Source organism: Merops nubicus, unplaced genomic scaffold (genome assembly GCF_000691845.1).
Source record: "Merops nubicus isolate BGI_N331 unplaced genomic scaffold, ASM69184v1 scaffold41083, whole genome shotgun sequence".
Taxonomy (NCBI): Eukaryota; Metazoa; Chordata; class Aves; order Coraciiformes; family Meropidae; genus Merops; species Merops nubicus.
In genome coordinates, this window is record NW_008598975.1 from 10,757 (window position 1) to 27,961 (window position 17,205).

Sequence of the window (17,205 nt, forward strand, 5' to 3'; positions counted from 1 at the left end):
CTGCACATTTCTTTTTTTGCAAATGCATGTAGCATCTCACTCTTTTGTGTAGATGCAATGGATCAAACAGCCTGTTAACACTTCAGGGAATTTCGACTTTGAAAGTAATTAAGATGAAGAAAAAATTATTCAAACAGTACGATCAGTTAAATATTTTGGTCTTCCAGAGCTCTAGAAAAAAGCAGACTAGAAGCCTGAAAAACTCTTAACTGGCTGCTGAAAACTCAAGAGTAAACAGGGCTTTTTCATGTTGGGAGAAGTCACAGCTCTTATATTTCTGGCCCTGATTCCATCCTGGCAATACAGAAGCAAGCACCACTTCTGGAAGAGTGAACTTGAGAATATATATATACTGGAGAATTCCTTCCCTACCACATTATTATAATTACCTTTTCAACCGTGCCTGTCATGGGTGCTACAGCACCACTTTGCACTCCCACTGAACTCACTGCAGAGAGGTACTTGGGTACAGGAAGGCCAATCTGAGCACTACCTTCCTACAGAAATAAAAGCAATGACATATGAGTTAACAACATAAAATAATACCACTGGTAGACGTCCTGACACAGAGGGAAGGAACAGATCCACATTCAGTCAGGTCAGTCAGCCGTTACGAGAGGCGGAGTACCGGGGTCAGGGCAGCAGAAGGACTGTTGGCATCTTTACTATTTTGCCAATGTCCAAGTCCTTAAAGGCCACGCTTGCTGCCACTAAGGGCCAGCAAGGAAGGACCTACCCCTGTGAAAAAGGGACTCAGCATGGACCACTGTCCCAAACCCACACCTACCTTATTCACCCAGCAACAGCACAGAAGGTTTTAGAAAATGTGTGAAGACTGTCTGCATGAGAGATAGGCAGGCTGCTATACCAAGAGAGACGCTGGCGTCTTCACTGCCAAGCAGTGTCCATGAGTGTGTCACAACCCACCACAAAGCAGATTCAGCGCTGAGCTGAGCAAAAAATCCTCACTGTCATTCAAAATCCAATTCCTCTCAGACTTGCTACCTAGAGTTTACCAAAGACTCATTCTCCCCAACGTCCTAAAACTCTCTGTGATTTCTTCTAGATCCCCTACCTGAGACTCCACCCTGGCAGCACAATAAAACTGTACTCTGCCATTCCAGCATGAGTTATCTTGTACTCATCACAGGAGCAGAAAGGTTTTCACTGCATTCTGCTGAAAGTCTTAAGGGGCTCAGGCTAGAGGTTAATTATTGAAACTAAGACATAATAATTTACTTTAATAATTTACTCATTTAGATGACATTTTTATTGAGTTACTTCCAGGTCCTGTAATCTTTTTAACTGCAGATAAAAAATTACCAGCCTAATCATGCAAATTAGGGTACCTCGTCTTTCAAATGCCATTATTCATGCACTGCAGATAATGCCATGGTAACTCCTCACTACAATTTTTTAATATTAGCTGAAGTTAACCTTTGTCAGACTAGTACAGATTTCTTTCCTATTTAATACTAAAAACTAAATACACTAAAATAATCAATTACAAGCACTTTCAAATAATTGTCAGTTTGAAGTAATTGCTGCTGTTCTATGACAAACTCAGATACCTGATCAATTTAATACTTTTCGTTCCCCCTCCCAAACCACCATTTGCAATTCTTGATTCACTTAATTGCACTGTATCTTTCTAAAAGGCATTTATTTTTTTCACTCAGTGGCCACAAGCTGCTACCTTCTAATTCTAGCTATAAATCCAACAAGTGTCAAAATGTTATGGGCCAATGTAAGAACATGAAGTTATTATTCTCTTTCACTTCCTCTTGCAGTTTATATTGTTCATTTACATGGATAAAACTCTGAAATTTTAAACTTGTGATAATAAAGAAAGGAACTTTACCGGAAAGAAGAGATAAATGGTGTTGTCCAGGATGACCAGTTTGGACTTACACACTGTTCCATTCACTGAAGACCTCAAGTAAACTGATTCACCTTCATTGACAATCTCTCCAGAAATCACAAATGTTTTATCTTGAATCTGGAAGTTAAATGCTTTTATGAGAACAAAGCCTAACCCTTCATGCTCTAATGACAACCCCGAAATTAGCATTTGTAACATACACTCATAACCTGTGATTCTTCACAGGTAATTCTGGAATTTTTAAAAAAAATCGTACGTACCCTGTATTTTTCAATTAACAGAATGTATTCTGTATCCAATGCAACCAGCTGAGAAGGTTAGCTAGCACACACTCTTTTATCACAAACTATGCAACAGCACTCAGTAAAATACAAAGGTATGTTATTTCTCAGGAAAAAGAAAAACCCAGAATATTCTGTTTAGTGATGCTACTAGAATCCAAGATCTTAATTTGTCCTAGCATCTTGACTTTTCTTCAAACTGAAAAATCCAGACTATTCACCTCACCTCACAAATTTCCACAATGCTTCGCAAAAGACAAGTAACTTTGTCACTCTTGGAAGCTTAGAATACAAAAATTACAATATATTCAACCTACGGAGGCACAGAGGAGAGCAGTAATGGAGACAGTGTCAATTAGACATAAAAACTGCAAGAGACCAAACTGAAAGGTCATTTATTTGTAGGTAAGCCTTTCATCTACATCAATGGAAATTGCACCTCTGACACAACTCCAGAATATAAACACAGTAAGAATATGAACATAAGTGCATTATATTTAACTGATCTTTTTAGTTGTAAGTCCAGCATCAGTGAAGGAAGCAGCAGAGACTTGCTAGTCTTTCAAGATGTTAGGAATGGAGATAAAATTCAGTCTTCATTTATACAGTCACATACTATTTTTCCTCTGAATGAACACTTGTAACATACATTGAAAGGATACATCTCCACACAGACTAAGCAGTTCATAAATACTGACTTATTGTCCTAATTCTCCTTTTCTGAACATTGGAAACAAGGAGCCAAATTACAGAGAGACTTCATTCTCAAGCACAAAGTAATTTTGGGTGCCAAATCTGAGATAAAGCCCATTTGACTCCAGGTGATGCAAAGATATTCAACACATGGCAAAACACAACCCACAGCAAAACACAACCCCCATAAGCCACACAATTAACCTATCACAGATGTGTGTACACACACACACACAAATAATCTGTTTAAAGCATCTTGAGTTGTATCCTGCAGAATCTCTATAGGTTAGAAAGAGAAAGAAGCCAAGTCTCTGTGCATCATCAAACAAAAGATTTACTAGTCTCATCGTTCCTCATCTCATTTGGCAATCACTTTCCAATTTCCATCTTCAGAAGAACAGTGTTATCTTCCAGATAATGCTATAGAAAGCTTTTATTTATCCCACAGGAGACTCATCTCATGCACAGAATAAAGCAGGAGTCCTGTGGAAATGTCTTTTAAAATGCCAATGTAAATCTAACTTGCAATGTTTTAGAAGGACAAATTTAAGTAACAGAAAAACAGAGTAAGATTTTTACATACTGGAAAAAAAACCAAATGCTTTTCTTAACCTTAATTTTAGAAGCATTTTAGTAGGTCTTCCACATCAATCCATGATCTAGAAAAGATAATTTCAGGCCAGAATAATAGTCCACAACAACGGCTGCAAGCAGTTGAAATCCTAAATGAAATCCTGTACTGGTAGTTACCAAGCAACTTTAATAACAGTTATTACCAAGGGACATCTACAGGAAACTGATCCCTCTTTTATCTAATGAAGTATTTGAAAAAAAATGGACTTGTACCTGCATGTTGTAGGACCCTCCTTGATTGTAGCTTACAGCTACATCCACAACTGTTCAATAAAACAAAGTATGTCAGTAGATTTAACAGTAAGATTGAGAATAATAACAAACAATATTTAGTCTATATTATTTGATTAAAAAAAGAGACCTACAAATGCTAAGAAGAGAATGAGTATTTTCAGATTAGCTTAGTGCATGCTGCAGATTTCATACTGAATTCTAGACAGTTCACTTTTCAAGGATGAAGACATGAAGTTATGCTCTGAAATCTCTGCTAGATTACCTGCACAGAGAAGAGTTTTTTTGATAGGAAAAAGTGCTGAATACTTCCACGCCACGATGAAATTGAAAATAAAAATCAATGGCACTCAGCACTTCTAAAAATCTCAAGCTTTTTCATTTAAATGATGAACATTAGTAGTGTCATTTAAATTTGCTTTATATCTCTTCAAGATTTAGCAGTATCAATTAATCATGCAATTCTGTGCATTCCCTGCTTAAACTGCATACAACTCATACTGCTTCCTTAGACTGGAGGAACACCAAGCACCAGCTGAAATAACATTAGCCACCAAGTAACTCCTCTCCCTCCACACACTTTTTTTATTAACTTACTGTTTTCTCCATCCAGCAGAGACAGGTTTCTAGTGTAACATAGATTTAGTCTTCTACCAGTGCTGGATGCAAATGGTGAGAATTTATCTAAAACACAAATACACAGATACGTTACTTTCATTCTACTTTGGCAAAACACTTAAAACTTACACCATAATGTCACTGTCCTGCTATTACTACCATCAGACATTTACACAGGACATAAAAGGCTGGGGAACTACTCTAACAGGCGGTGACAATCCCCTACTCAAGCTTCACCACCAAATAAACTGATACTGTGTAACCTACAGAAAACATGACACTAACAACAGCACTTACAAAGGAGGATGACATTGACTTTTCTCCATGACCATATCCCTTGAACAGCACAAGCAAGCATGGGAATTCAACTGCAACGTAGCAGATTCAGATTAACCTTTAGGTGAAGGTTCCAACTGTAAGAGGAGTCAAACATGGCAGCAAATTGCCTGGTGAGATTGAGGGGGTTGCTATTACTTGGTGGTTTTGAGAATGGATTGGGTATACAGCTATCAGATATTGCCCAATTAGTTAATCATCTCTTAAAGTAAGGGAATAGGGTATAGGAATCTTTCCAATCCCACTTTCCCATGCTTCCAGGATAGTTAAAGTGGAGGAGGAAAGAAAATTAACCAGGCTGCTGGCAGCATGTATTAGATTTATGTGTTTTGTTAACAGCAAATACATGCCCTGCTGGTACAGCCATTAAGAGTGTCAGAACAAGAATGTTGAGCTCCTGGAGTCCTGTTCATTCCATTAAACCCTACTGCTCCTCTAGTCCCAGCAGAGTCCATTCCATCTCTGAAGACCTTGGGCCAACAGTAGGAATAATTGTGACAGATACCCACTGTTTATGCTTGTAAAGAGAACACAGTGATACTGACTATGAATCCCAAAGTCTTCCAGATAGGGCCTATCTGAAGTGCTGTGGGAAGTAGTCTGTACATTACAGTGGTGACATATTATCTGTCCCTTAACAAAAGCTGAAGTCTGCTCTGTGTGTAAATATCTGACAGATGCCAGAATGCAGAACCCTGAGCAGGTAGAAAGTAAGGCAAAAAGCATGCAAATTAAATAATTGCACATGATCTCACAGCACTGTCTCATCCAGCCACAAGTAAAATAAAACAAAACAAAAAAAGGAATGATCCTTACCATCTGACTTATCTCTAAAAGCATCTGTTAGCATTTTCTCTTTCAGTATGAGTCCTAGAGCTGCCTGACACAGAACTTCGTGTGGGGTTGCCTTTTTGGTTGGAAATAGTTCATCATGGTGTTGAGGAATGAAATTAGTGTGCACGTTTCCAGCCTCAAACTGTGGGTGTCCTGACAGGCTCAGTAAGAAATCAATATTAGTGCTTAATCCTACAATCTACAAAGAAAAAGAAGCATATTGCCAGATCTAAATAAAGTTGTGAACTAACACACAGCTTTCTGCTCAACTTATACACAGATGACAGATGAATCTTTGTTCAGACAGCACCATCAAAACACAAAGTTTATCAATAAAATGTAATCAATTCAACTGGTCTGTTACCTATTAAACCATTGCCATCAATAAGAAAAAAGAGTAGGCTTCTCAAGAGCACCGTTTTCAAAATAGCTACTTTTGTCTATTGTGAAGTCAAAGGAAGTTTCCCAGCAACAGTAATGGGAGATGAAAAGCCTACTGTTCTGGAAAATCATGCCCTGAGTATTTAAAAGGATATTCTTGATACAAAAAGCACCTCCTATTGAAAATGAGTTACAATAGTTTCAGATAGTCCATATTTGGTATTTTAATAGAAACAAATAGAAACAAATAGAAAACAAATCCCTTATAAATGTACTAGATACTATCCATTCTCTGTACCACAAAATACCCAAGCAAACAACGTGAAAATAAAAATAATTATTTTAGAGAAACCCATGAAACTGGTAACTATACTGCATTATCAACATTCATTGACAGAACAAAAAAAAAAACCAAAAAATCTGAAAAAAAACCCAAGGGAATTATTTTTTGTCTTTCAATGGCAGCAATCTTCATTCTTAGCTAAAACAGCAGTGGGCCAAACATTTTCAGTACCTCAATCATGCTTATATTATTGATTTAAAAGTGTAAATTAATTCTGCGCAGAATTATTTCTTACTCAGCCTCACCTCACATTAAACCTTTTGAATTCCACCTCTGAAAAGAGGTAAAATACCTGTAGTTTTTATAGAGCGAAAAACAGACCACTTCCTAAGAAGAAATGACAGCCTTCAAGAATCTCCCTATTTCTTTACTATGTGTTGTCAAAAATTTAATTGTTATTATAAAATAGAAATTACAAGTGAAGAGTCTGACACAAATTCCACCTACAAATTCCTTTAATTTTGAGAAACTCACACTACAACTGCAAATGTTCTTTAGCCTTACTCTTCCACAAAGTCCCAGCCACATCATCCAACTAAACACATTACAACTTAAGAATCTGTGTGTAAAACTGGACTTCACACTCTACTCACTCCACCAACAAAAGCAGTTTGCAAATTAGGAAAAAATACAGCTCCTGCAAACAAAAAATGAATCTGAAAGGGCAGTGGCAATGCAGGCTCCTTCTTGGAAACCACTTTTGTTTTACTGTAGCGTTTTATCCATATTTTGTTAGCTCAGGATGTTCACAACATAGGCCCAAGATCTGAAATCATAGTGAGTTCCTTCTACTTACATTATATTGGTGCAAACTGTATCGCAGCTTTCTCAGCGCTGCTGGACGATCCTCAGCCCAAACAACCAGCTTGGCAATCATTGGATCATAATGAACAGAAACCTCATCACCTAAAACAGATTTTTAAAAAAATGTTGTAACACTAAAACAACTATGAAAGTTAGTAATGCACAGTACTGCTTACTATACAGCATTAAACTCTGACAGAGAAGTGTGGCCATCAGCTACATCTCCTTAAAGAACATTACTCTCATGACATGACCTGGCATTTCATTGCCAAGCACAACTTCTGTGGAGGGAACTTTTGTAGAGGTAACATTACTCAAATTCATTTTTTTTTCCTGCGATCAGAATGCACGATAGATAAATTGTGATGGGGAATATAATCAGCGTGATCCAATGGACAATAACTTGGATACAGGGAAATAAAGAGGTAAATACAATATTCAGTGCTTGACCAGAAGTACTTGGGCAACCACCAGGAAGAATAATTCTGTGAGATTTGTTTTTATAACAACACCCTATCAAACAAATTTATTTATGTCAAAGAGAGAAATGCTTACAAAGAAAAGCTTCTGACATTAAGTATTTCTGATGATACTACTGCCTTCAATTTTACCTTGTCTGACTCCAGTTTCTATCCTGGTGAACCTATCAGGTGGTGGGGTGGATAAATGCAACAACGGCCCAGCCCCTGGCATAAAGTTATTATTAGGGTCTTCAGCATATATTCTAGCTTCAAATGCATGGCCCTGGAGCAGAATCTCTTCTTGCATTAGGGGAATCTTCTCTCCTGCTGCAACCTGGAAGCAGTAATTTTTTTTTTTCTTTAATACAGGATCAATATTCTAATGTGCCAATGTATGATATATCAAATATCTTTCTTGCAAACGTGAACAACTAGAAAGCACATTAAAAAAGGCAAAAAGAGAAAAAAGTGGTAGGTCATAAAAGGCTAGTTCTGAGGTTACTCCTTTCCTCTTCTCTGAGAGTCACCAGTCAAAGGATTTTGACTTATTATTGTGTAAATTGATCTCCTAATATATCACACAAATTGATTGTGTAAATTGATCTCCTAATATATCACACAGCTAAAACATAATGGAAAAACAGCTTACTTTTTCTTCTACTGGTTATGTTAAAAAATAATCAAGCATTTAAGTTCAAGCCTGGTCAACTAAGACAAGATTTTATTTGAGAAAATTTGCTCCAAAAGCAGATGAGAAAATGGATCACTGGCAGCCAGCACTACTGGCATACACTGTTGATTCTTCTGTGTACTGTGGGACCTGTACACTTAAGAGAATGTTTCTCTAAGGGGATTTCAAACAATTTAAGAACCTTTAATGGGGAAGAAATTCACTTTACAAATACAGGATCATCAGTTAGAGACCAGAAAACCGGGGCTTCCAGGGACAAAATAGTAAGAAGCAGCTGGAGTTAAGCACCGAGGAGACTCTGTACCACAAAACTACACCATTTCCATAAATAAAAGCTTCTGTTAAAAGAATTTGTAACAACCTTTCATCTTCTTTTGAAGTGTCAGGGGTTTTCCATACCCTGCCTTCTGCTATCAAACTCTGGATTTCAGCAGAGACAGCAGAATGTAACTTAGTCTTCAAAGAAAGAGTAGTACTATAAAGATTCACAAAAATAACTTCCCCAAAAACTGATATATTTTATTAAGTCACATGCCAAGACCACTGGACCTTTCACCTTATCTATTTTTCTTTCTCCCAGTACCGTTTGATCCCTGCTCCAACTCAGTACTCAATGCTCTTATTTCCATTCCAAGATTAGGAAGCCAAAGGTTCCTCCCTTTTGCATCAGCATTTTCCATTTTAATTTTCTTTCTGGTTACAGTAAACACTCCCCCACCTTATCTGCTTCAGCTCACTGTGTGCTGCTGTCCTCACTGTTACATTTACCAAACCAGAATTGTTTTTCATTTCCAGTTCCCTAAGGTCCAAAACTTCCTATTATCATTTGAACGTGTGAGTAATCTCTCTGCAAATTCGGTCTATGAGGAAATAGCCTGTTTCCAGTCCACACAACTATACATTTTAGAATGTGACTATACTGGTATAACACCAGACATGTTTTTGTGAAGAGTTTTTCTCCTACAGCCTGACCAAAGAATGATTTTTGGGCAAGAACTAAGTTTTAAACAATTTTCAGCACAGTAAAGGAAAAATCAGGATCCTACTCCTTCCACTTTCCACATTCTCTATAACCTCTCTAAATGTACTTTAAAAAAAAATTTTTTTCTCCACACAACTGGAGGACAATTTTTGTTGGAATTCAGAGCATCTACACAATGATCTACAGTCAAATACAGTAATACAAGATGTTCCTTCAGAGAGCAAAGGAAACTCTACCCTGTTAGCTGAACACAAGATGAGGATCTGAGAATCTATCTGGTCTCTCATAGGCAGTATCAAAGAGCACTATTCACCAGACAGGAGGAACTCTACATGTAAAACCAATTAACACTTACCCTAAGCTGCCACTCCACCAAGTCCGTCCCAGTGATCATCTCTGTAACTGGGTGCTCTACTTGCAGTCTGGTATTCATCTCCATGAAGTAAAAATTATGTTGGGAGTCCATAATAAATTCCACTGTTCCTGAAGTATTTAATAAAAGGGCACTTTACCAAAACAAGACTTTTTCAGAACGGACACCTAAGACAACTAATTTATGCCAGGCCAAGACTATTATTTATAAATCAGATATACTGAATTGCATTAAATTCTACAAAAATTATCTTAAAAGGGTCACACAACTGAGGTCTGAAAACGGAAGGGCTGTTTCTTTGCAATATCCTGTGCTGTTTAGTAGCCACTGTCCTCTGCAGTAAGAGCTGTATTTTATTACAAGTTGTAAAAAGCACATCAACACTTAAGTGTTGCCTATACATAGTGGGTGCGTAATAATTTTTAAAAAAGTAAGTATCCAAAGAAAACACTGAGACAAGGAGGTCAGAAATCATTTTACCAGGTTATTTTTCATGTAGAAAATAGTGTGGACTTGACAGACAGTGAGCTGTGTTTTTCATTCAGAGGCTTCACTTTCTGAGTATGAAGTATTATTCTTTGTATGCTGAAAGAGATATTTTCCCTTGCTCCTCTCAAACTTACTAACATTCACAATGCTCACTTTCCAACAACAATCTAGTTGCCTGAATTACCTGCTCTGAAATTTTTTCTTTCTATTCTTCAGCTGCCACTGGCCTTGAGCTCAGACCAGGTACGCTAATTTAAATTTTAGCTACATCAGATTTAATTATGTGATTACTTGCTTAAACCTCAAAAAAAGTTGGGGGATATGTGTCATACTCTTATAAAAATCATATGCTATTTGCCTTGAGACATGCAAGTCTTATTAAGTCAAAGGCATACTTCTGTAGCAGCTGTACCTCCACAGGCTTACCCGCTCCCACGTAACTCACTGCTTTAGCTGCTTTGACAGCAGCTTCTCCAAGTCTCTTTCGAACTTCAGGATTAATTCCTGGCTGTTAAGAATAATACAAAAGATTATAAATTAATTGTGATTTTCAGTGATATTAATCCTACTATGCACAAATACTTGGTGGTAGTTAGCAACCCTAGTGAAATCCTTATCAATGCTATGCTTGAAATCTACATGATTTTTCCCTGAGAATCATTTTCCTGAAGAAAGTAATTTTTTCAGTTAGAACACTTTCTGCTAGAACATTTTCTGCAATTAAAATTAAGCAAATTTAACTTCAGCAAAATTTAAACAGGTACTGAGAATTACAGATAAATTATTACCAGCTAAATAAATTCAATGATGGTTAGAAATTACTATAAAAATGTCGGTTCACCAAAAAAAATATGTTAAGAACTTTCTTCTTACCCCTGGTGCCTCTTCAATGATCTTCTGATGTCTCCTTTGCACACTGCAGTCTCTTTCAAATAAATACACTGCGTTGCCATGCTGGTCACCAAACACTTGGACTTCCACGTGCCTGTTCCATAATAATACATGTTTCAACGTGTTTCAGTAAAACGACAATCCTGTGACAGGCTTCACCCAAAAAGACTTGGAACTTGTGCACAGTCCTTTAAACTTCAGTATGACTTCTTATAGGTTTAAGCGTTTGCCCTCAAATAGCCAAAAACACAGAAATGAGGCTGCTGTTATGCAGGATTTCAACTCTTTCTAAGACTTTCTCAGCTTCCCAAATGAAACAGGATTCTAAATGCCAGCTACTGCAGTGAAACCTCATAGGTTGTAGGATAAGAAAGACACATCTAAAAGCTGCCACCTCTATTAGTTATTATACTAAAAGTAAAGCTGCTTTGCTACTGTTTGATAATGCTGATTTCCCTCCTAACTTACTATCAATTCACAAGAGGCAGCAGCCCTGGCTCAGGAAAAACACTGTTTACTTCACACACCATTTCAGAGGACAACTATTAGATGGTAGAACTTTGTTCTAGGTACAAAACTAACAAAAACATGACACTATTCTGATAATGCTCTGTTGCTAGCAAAATAAATTCCCCAGGAATTTAACGAGATTTTCCTCATGCCCATCTGACAGCATAAGCAGGCCCTCAGTTTCTTTAGGATAAATGCTTTCTTTATAGTGGTGCCTCAAGAAAAACAGATGTGAAGTACAAGAGTATCAAATAGACCTCTGGAAGAATTTCTTTATTAAAAAAAAAAATCAGCTGAGTTTTGCAAGTCAGGCATGAGCTGAAGACTATAATTTCTGTTTTAAATATCAAAATAGAAAAAGATTAAATAACTACTTTAGGACACCTGAGGGCAGCAGAAATACCTTGACAGTCTGACTCAGGTCTGTAGCTTAAGAAAATGATTTTTTTTTTTAGATGCAAACTAAGTTTAGAAAACTCACTCAAGGAGGAATATCACTGTCATTAATGTCACTGCTGTGCCTCCCCAACATCAGTATTTTAATTCTTATCATTCAAAACGAAGTCACTACAAGAAAATTCAATACCTTATGAACAATTTTGACTAAATTAAGACTTGCCATAGTGCAAATAAAACATACAAGACCAGTTTTCTTCCCACTACTAAAATAGTCATGTTTTATTTAACAGTAGAATAAATACTGTAGTGTTTATGTTAACGCATCTTCTTCTCACCTTGGATTATCTACAAACTTCTCAATCAGCATTGCATCATCATTGAAAGACTTCTTCGCTTCTCTCCTAGCTGATTCTAGTTGGTCCAGAAACTCCTTTTCTGAGTGAGCAATTCTCATGCCCTAAAATACAGAAGAAAAAGCATATCTAAATGTCTAAAAACATAGTACACAACAAAAATCCTTGTTACACACAAGCAGCAAGAAATTAGCTTAATGATAACACTCTTCTTTCTTAAACATTAGCAAAATTGTGTATCAACTTCCAGTAAAATAATGCTACTAAGTTGCATGAAAATGCAATAAGAAGCATAAAAAATAGGTATTATCGTTCCATTAATATGGACAAGTATAAAATTCAATTTTTTTCTTAAATATCACAGAAATTTTCAAAGCTGTCAGAGAAAAACTGATTTGACTACAAAATAAATATAGCTAATTTGGAAATCATTAGAATTCGCTGTCATGTCATTTCTGTAGAAATTTATTTCAGAGTAAAATGTAGATTTAGACAGGGAATTCACCACACATTAAAATGTTTTTAGTCACCAAATACTTAAATGGTATTTCTAATCACTTCTTACACAACATTTAAAACTGTTAGCTAAGAGTTACAGCAGCTATCACAAAGTAACTGTTTAAACTCATCTCATTTTGCACCAACAAATCTACAGAACAACTTTTCTGCTTATGTGAATTAGTGGAGATCCACTGAAATAAATAATACTCTTCCAATATAGACCAGCTACTTCTCTTGTGCCTGCCTGTACAACTAAAGGAAATGAGACTTCATAGTGCTAGATCAGGCATGAATAATAAATTCTAACAAAAAGTAGTTTTCCAGCTTGTTTTCAGATTTCTTTTAGAATATTTGTTACAGACAACAAGACATAACAACTTTACACCATGTGATGAACAGATTAGTTTCTTTACCTTTCCTCCACCTCCTCGAACAGCTTTAATCATTACTGGATATCCTATTCTCTTGGCATGTTCCTTTAGACACTCATCTGATTGATCTTCTCCATGATAACCTTCAACAACAGGAACGCCAGCAGCAGACATTATAGCTTTGGAAGTGCTTTGACAGAATAGTTTTATGTTTAGAATGATAATAGTATTTTTTTCTTTCTTTAAGCTCCAAACTTGCATATGTTCCCAATGTTAATTCTCCTCACAAAAGTAGTTCCACTTGACCTCAACAGGACTACTTACAGAAGTAAGTTACAGGTGACTGGACTGCATTTAATCAAATGCTTCCAACAGGGTTGCTTTATTCTCCAAGCCATAAAAGCAGGAGTCACCTTCAAGCTTACTGTTCTTTCCTATCTTTTGACCCACATTATAGAGGCCAAACCATAACATTTTCAAATTATGACACTGCAGCCTGCCAAAACCATATTTAAAGTTGTAAAAAGACAAAACTCCTTTCATGACACAGGCTGGATTCACAACACCACACATAAAACACTCAAACACAACAACTACAGCTTCAAATATGCATGCAAAACTAGCTAAATTACAGAAGTAACTTACGCTCACATGAAGAAGTGATATAAAATTAATTCTCTGAGATTAACATTATACAGTTCATGTGTTAGTAACAACCTTATTTCCATATTCTTGATACAGACTTCATACACTGGAAACATTCCTTTGATCTAAGTAACAAAGAGTAAGATCCTCTGGGATGAACAAAGCTTATCATCCCATTTTACATGAGCCACATTAACCCCTGATGATAAGGTGTTTATTTTCCACCAATATCCAAGGCATCCAATCTGACAGCTGAACCCTCACCTATTTATACAGGGGCACTGCAATACCCCATTCTGGAAAACTAGAATCAGTTAGGTATGTAATTACCAACATCCTAGTAACTGAACCATCTTCTTTTTTTCTATGTCTATAGGAATCCCACATCTATAAACCCACAGCTTATACCTTTGAAGAAAGCCATTAAAATAAAAGATAACAAAAACTGACAGAATAAAACCATTATGGAGCAACTGGTCATTTGCTAACAAAATCAGCTTTACCAAACTGTGAACTGCATAAGCAAGTAACAAAACAGAAATAGATACCTCTTAATACCCATATCTCTGATAGCAGATGAAGGCGGACCTATGAAGATGATTCCCTCTTGCTTGCACAACTCTGCAAACTCTGTGTTTTCTGAGAGGAAACCATAACCTGGATGAATAGCCTAAAATAGAATAATGTTACTAGCCTATTTTTGTATCAATTTAACTTAGAAAACCCTAGAACTTCAGCAGAGTGCTAAGGAAACACAGCATGGAAATGCCACAGGTAAAAACAAAGAGCATGGAGGACTTAAGGTCATGATCTACTTACTTGGGCTGCTGAGATCTTGGCTACCTGCATTATTTTCTCCATGGCCAAGTAACTCTGCTGTGAGGGTGCTGGACCAATGCAATATGCTTCATCTGCCTGTTATAGGAAAAACACTAATACAGACTTTATTTATTAAATAACTGAATTTCTGAGCTCATAATATTAGTTTATCAGACATGGCATGCAACAGCTTAAATTGCTGCCTCTCCTCATGGAGAGATACAACGAGGTGAAATAAATTCTGACTTTCTTTCCAAAATTACTCCATCCTCTAACCCCCAGTTGCTACTCTGGAGTTACAGCACCAAACTAAGGCAATTTCTGAAAAGCTGCCAGATGCCAAGACAAAGACCAGGCAAACTTCTCACTGACTGAAGAAAACCTTGGAAGTAACTCTGCAGAAGTTAAAATCAACTGCATTAGTACACACATCTACTTTCAACACTGAACTTATTAATGAGAAATACTGTTGTGAATGAACATTAACCGCAAACTTAATGAATATACTTCACCATTGCTACATGCATGGAATTTCTGTCTGCTTCACTATAAACTGCTACAGACTTCACACCCATTTTCTTTGCTGTTCGCATCACTCTGCATGCAATTTCTCCTCGGTTTGCAACAAGAATCTTCCCTATGGTGTGACCTCCTGTTTAAGAAGATGAAGTACATTAAGTAATTTCTACAATAAATAAATTCTTAAAAATATTCCTGGAAATGGAAGCAATCTTAAAATTCAGGTTTCTTTTTCCATAATTCATACGCTTCATGCATTGCTTCCAATAATGAAAAAATACATGCTTCACCCAAAAGCATTTCCATGCTAGTCTTGGAATTTTCTCTTTATGCAGAAGTATGTTTAATTTAAGAATTTTTTTTTTCTTTTTAGAATCCAAGAAAATATTCTAACCCTAAAACAACACTTAAACATGAAAGCTAATGCTTGTATTTTTACTGTGTACCTTCTGGACCGAGCAGGAAACAATTAACACCTGTCTCCCTGCCTCCCAAGTAGAATTGATTCACATTTCTTTGAATATGCCCACTGATTCACAGTCACAAAGGAATACCAAAGTATGAAGTTTTTTGTTGAGTTGTTTTGGTTTGGTTTTTATTTCTTTTTTTTTTAAACAGTGACATAACAATCTTCTATAAAGCCTCGTGACAGCAGTTAAAATATGATAGAAATGTAAGGCCAGCAGAGCTGTAGGTCTCACAGGCAGGACTAAACAGCTTAAAACTAACTAATAAAACAAAAAATATATCTCTGAATTCTAAAATAAAACTTCTTAGACAATGTAACAACAGAGTCAGTTTAAATCACCTTGCTAAATATTTTACTTCATTCGTATATCAATTAAATATCATTATGCCTAAAAACCAATTCTAACAGGCTTTGCAAGATTTGTAATCAGAAAATTACTCAGAGGAAAACATCACAAAAATAAATGGTTTTCATTAAGTTGAGTATATCTACATAAAAATTATTCAAAATATTATTTACACACTAATCATTTATGTTTGGTAAGCTACAGGCTACTGTATTTTAAAACTACAAATACTGAATATTTACATTAAAAAACTACTGGTTTTTAGCAACTAATGGTTTAAAACTAAAACCACCTACCACATTATACAAGCAACTAAAGTTAGTAGCTAGAGAGGTTAGAAGTCATACCTCTCGTGGAGGCCCATTTCACAAATCTTTGTACTTGGTTCCATGGTCTGTAGAATTATAAATACACAGAAGTGTTAGAAAAGTATATGAAGTGAAAACTGAACTATTTTGGTTATGAGGCAAGAGAAGGACAGCACCCACACAGCTCTTAAGTTTTTCATACAACTATTTACACAGAACATACTGAAGTACTAAAAGGAAGGCTGTACAAGTTTCACCAGATCTCTCTTTAAGTGTTTTCTTTTAGGCACAAAAGAAATGATCCTCTTGATTTTTTTGCAGCATTCAAATTGAAATAGTCAACTTTAAAAAGACAAACAAAACAAATCCCAAACTGTTTTAGTGGACAGAACAACCAATGTCTGTCAATTATTACAGATAAGGCAAGTCAAAATACTCAAGAAAGAAGATATGAGCAACCACAAAACAAAAAAGCTTATGAAGGAAATAGGAGTTTGTGTAGTGAAAAGGTGGAAGAAAAAGTAATGTGAAAGATAGCAAGAAAGAAGAGCCATGAAGCATTTCAGAAATGGAAAGTTAAACCTCAAAAGACTAATACTGAAGAAATGAGAGAGCAAAGGCTAAGCGACTGGAAGAAACTGCAAAAGTAAATTGTAAAATGATTTTTAAACATCAGACAAAAACACACGAGATGCCCCTGACACCAGACGAACCAAAAGCTCACTTTCAATGGCGAGAGGGGAAATGGTCACATCTCCTAAATTTCCAATAACCAGCTGCCACGGTTTCCAATAACCAGCTGCCACGGTCACCGAGTCCTCCTGCCCAGGGTCTCGGGCAGGCAACGGTGCCCACAGCGGGTGCTCACCGATGGCTCCCAAACCCCGAGCACCCAGGGCAGTCTCACGCAACCTGTACCAACTGCTAAAACGATGCCCGAAACGCTGGGCGGGATGTTTTCTGCTCTTTCGCTCCGCAGGGGAGCTCGGGGTACCTCTATCCCCCCGCCTCCTCTCCCCCCAGGGCGGAAGCTCGGGGCCGG

General features: G+C 36.7%; 1 protein-coding gene across 1 annotated transcript in view; it reads right to left on the reverse strand.

The window, feature by feature from the left end:
• Positions 1 to 17,084, reverse strand: part of MCCC1 (methylcrotonoyl-CoA carboxylase 1 (alpha)) — a gene marked incomplete at its 5' end in the record, with an annotated part of 19,365 nt that extends 2,281 nt beyond the window's left edge. Inside the window, 16 exons of the mRNA XM_008937233.1 lie at positions 390 to 497; positions 1,862 to 1,999; positions 3,703 to 3,752; positions 4,318 to 4,404; positions 5,491 to 5,707; positions 7,029 to 7,138; positions 7,648 to 7,831; positions 9,526 to 9,653; positions 10,459 to 10,540; positions 10,906 to 11,017; positions 12,168 to 12,289; positions 13,100 to 13,247; positions 14,251 to 14,372; positions 14,522 to 14,617; positions 15,034 to 15,173; positions 16,888 to 17,084. Of these exons, the coding sequence (XP_008935481.1) occupies positions 390 to 497; positions 1,862 to 1,999; positions 3,703 to 3,752; positions 4,318 to 4,404; positions 5,491 to 5,707; positions 7,029 to 7,138; positions 7,648 to 7,831; positions 9,526 to 9,653; positions 10,459 to 10,540; positions 10,906 to 11,017; positions 12,168 to 12,289; positions 13,100 to 13,247; positions 14,251 to 14,372; positions 14,522 to 14,617; positions 15,034 to 15,173; positions 16,888 to 17,084 (2,041 nt within the window). The remainder of the gene's footprint in view (positions 1 to 389; positions 498 to 1,861; positions 2,000 to 3,702; positions 3,753 to 4,317; positions 4,405 to 5,490; positions 5,708 to 7,028; positions 7,139 to 7,647; positions 7,832 to 9,525; positions 9,654 to 10,458; positions 10,541 to 10,905; positions 11,018 to 12,167; positions 12,290 to 13,099; positions 13,248 to 14,250; positions 14,373 to 14,521; positions 14,618 to 15,033; positions 15,174 to 16,887) is intronic.
• Between the last annotated feature and the right edge of the window lie 121 nt (positions 17,085 to 17,205).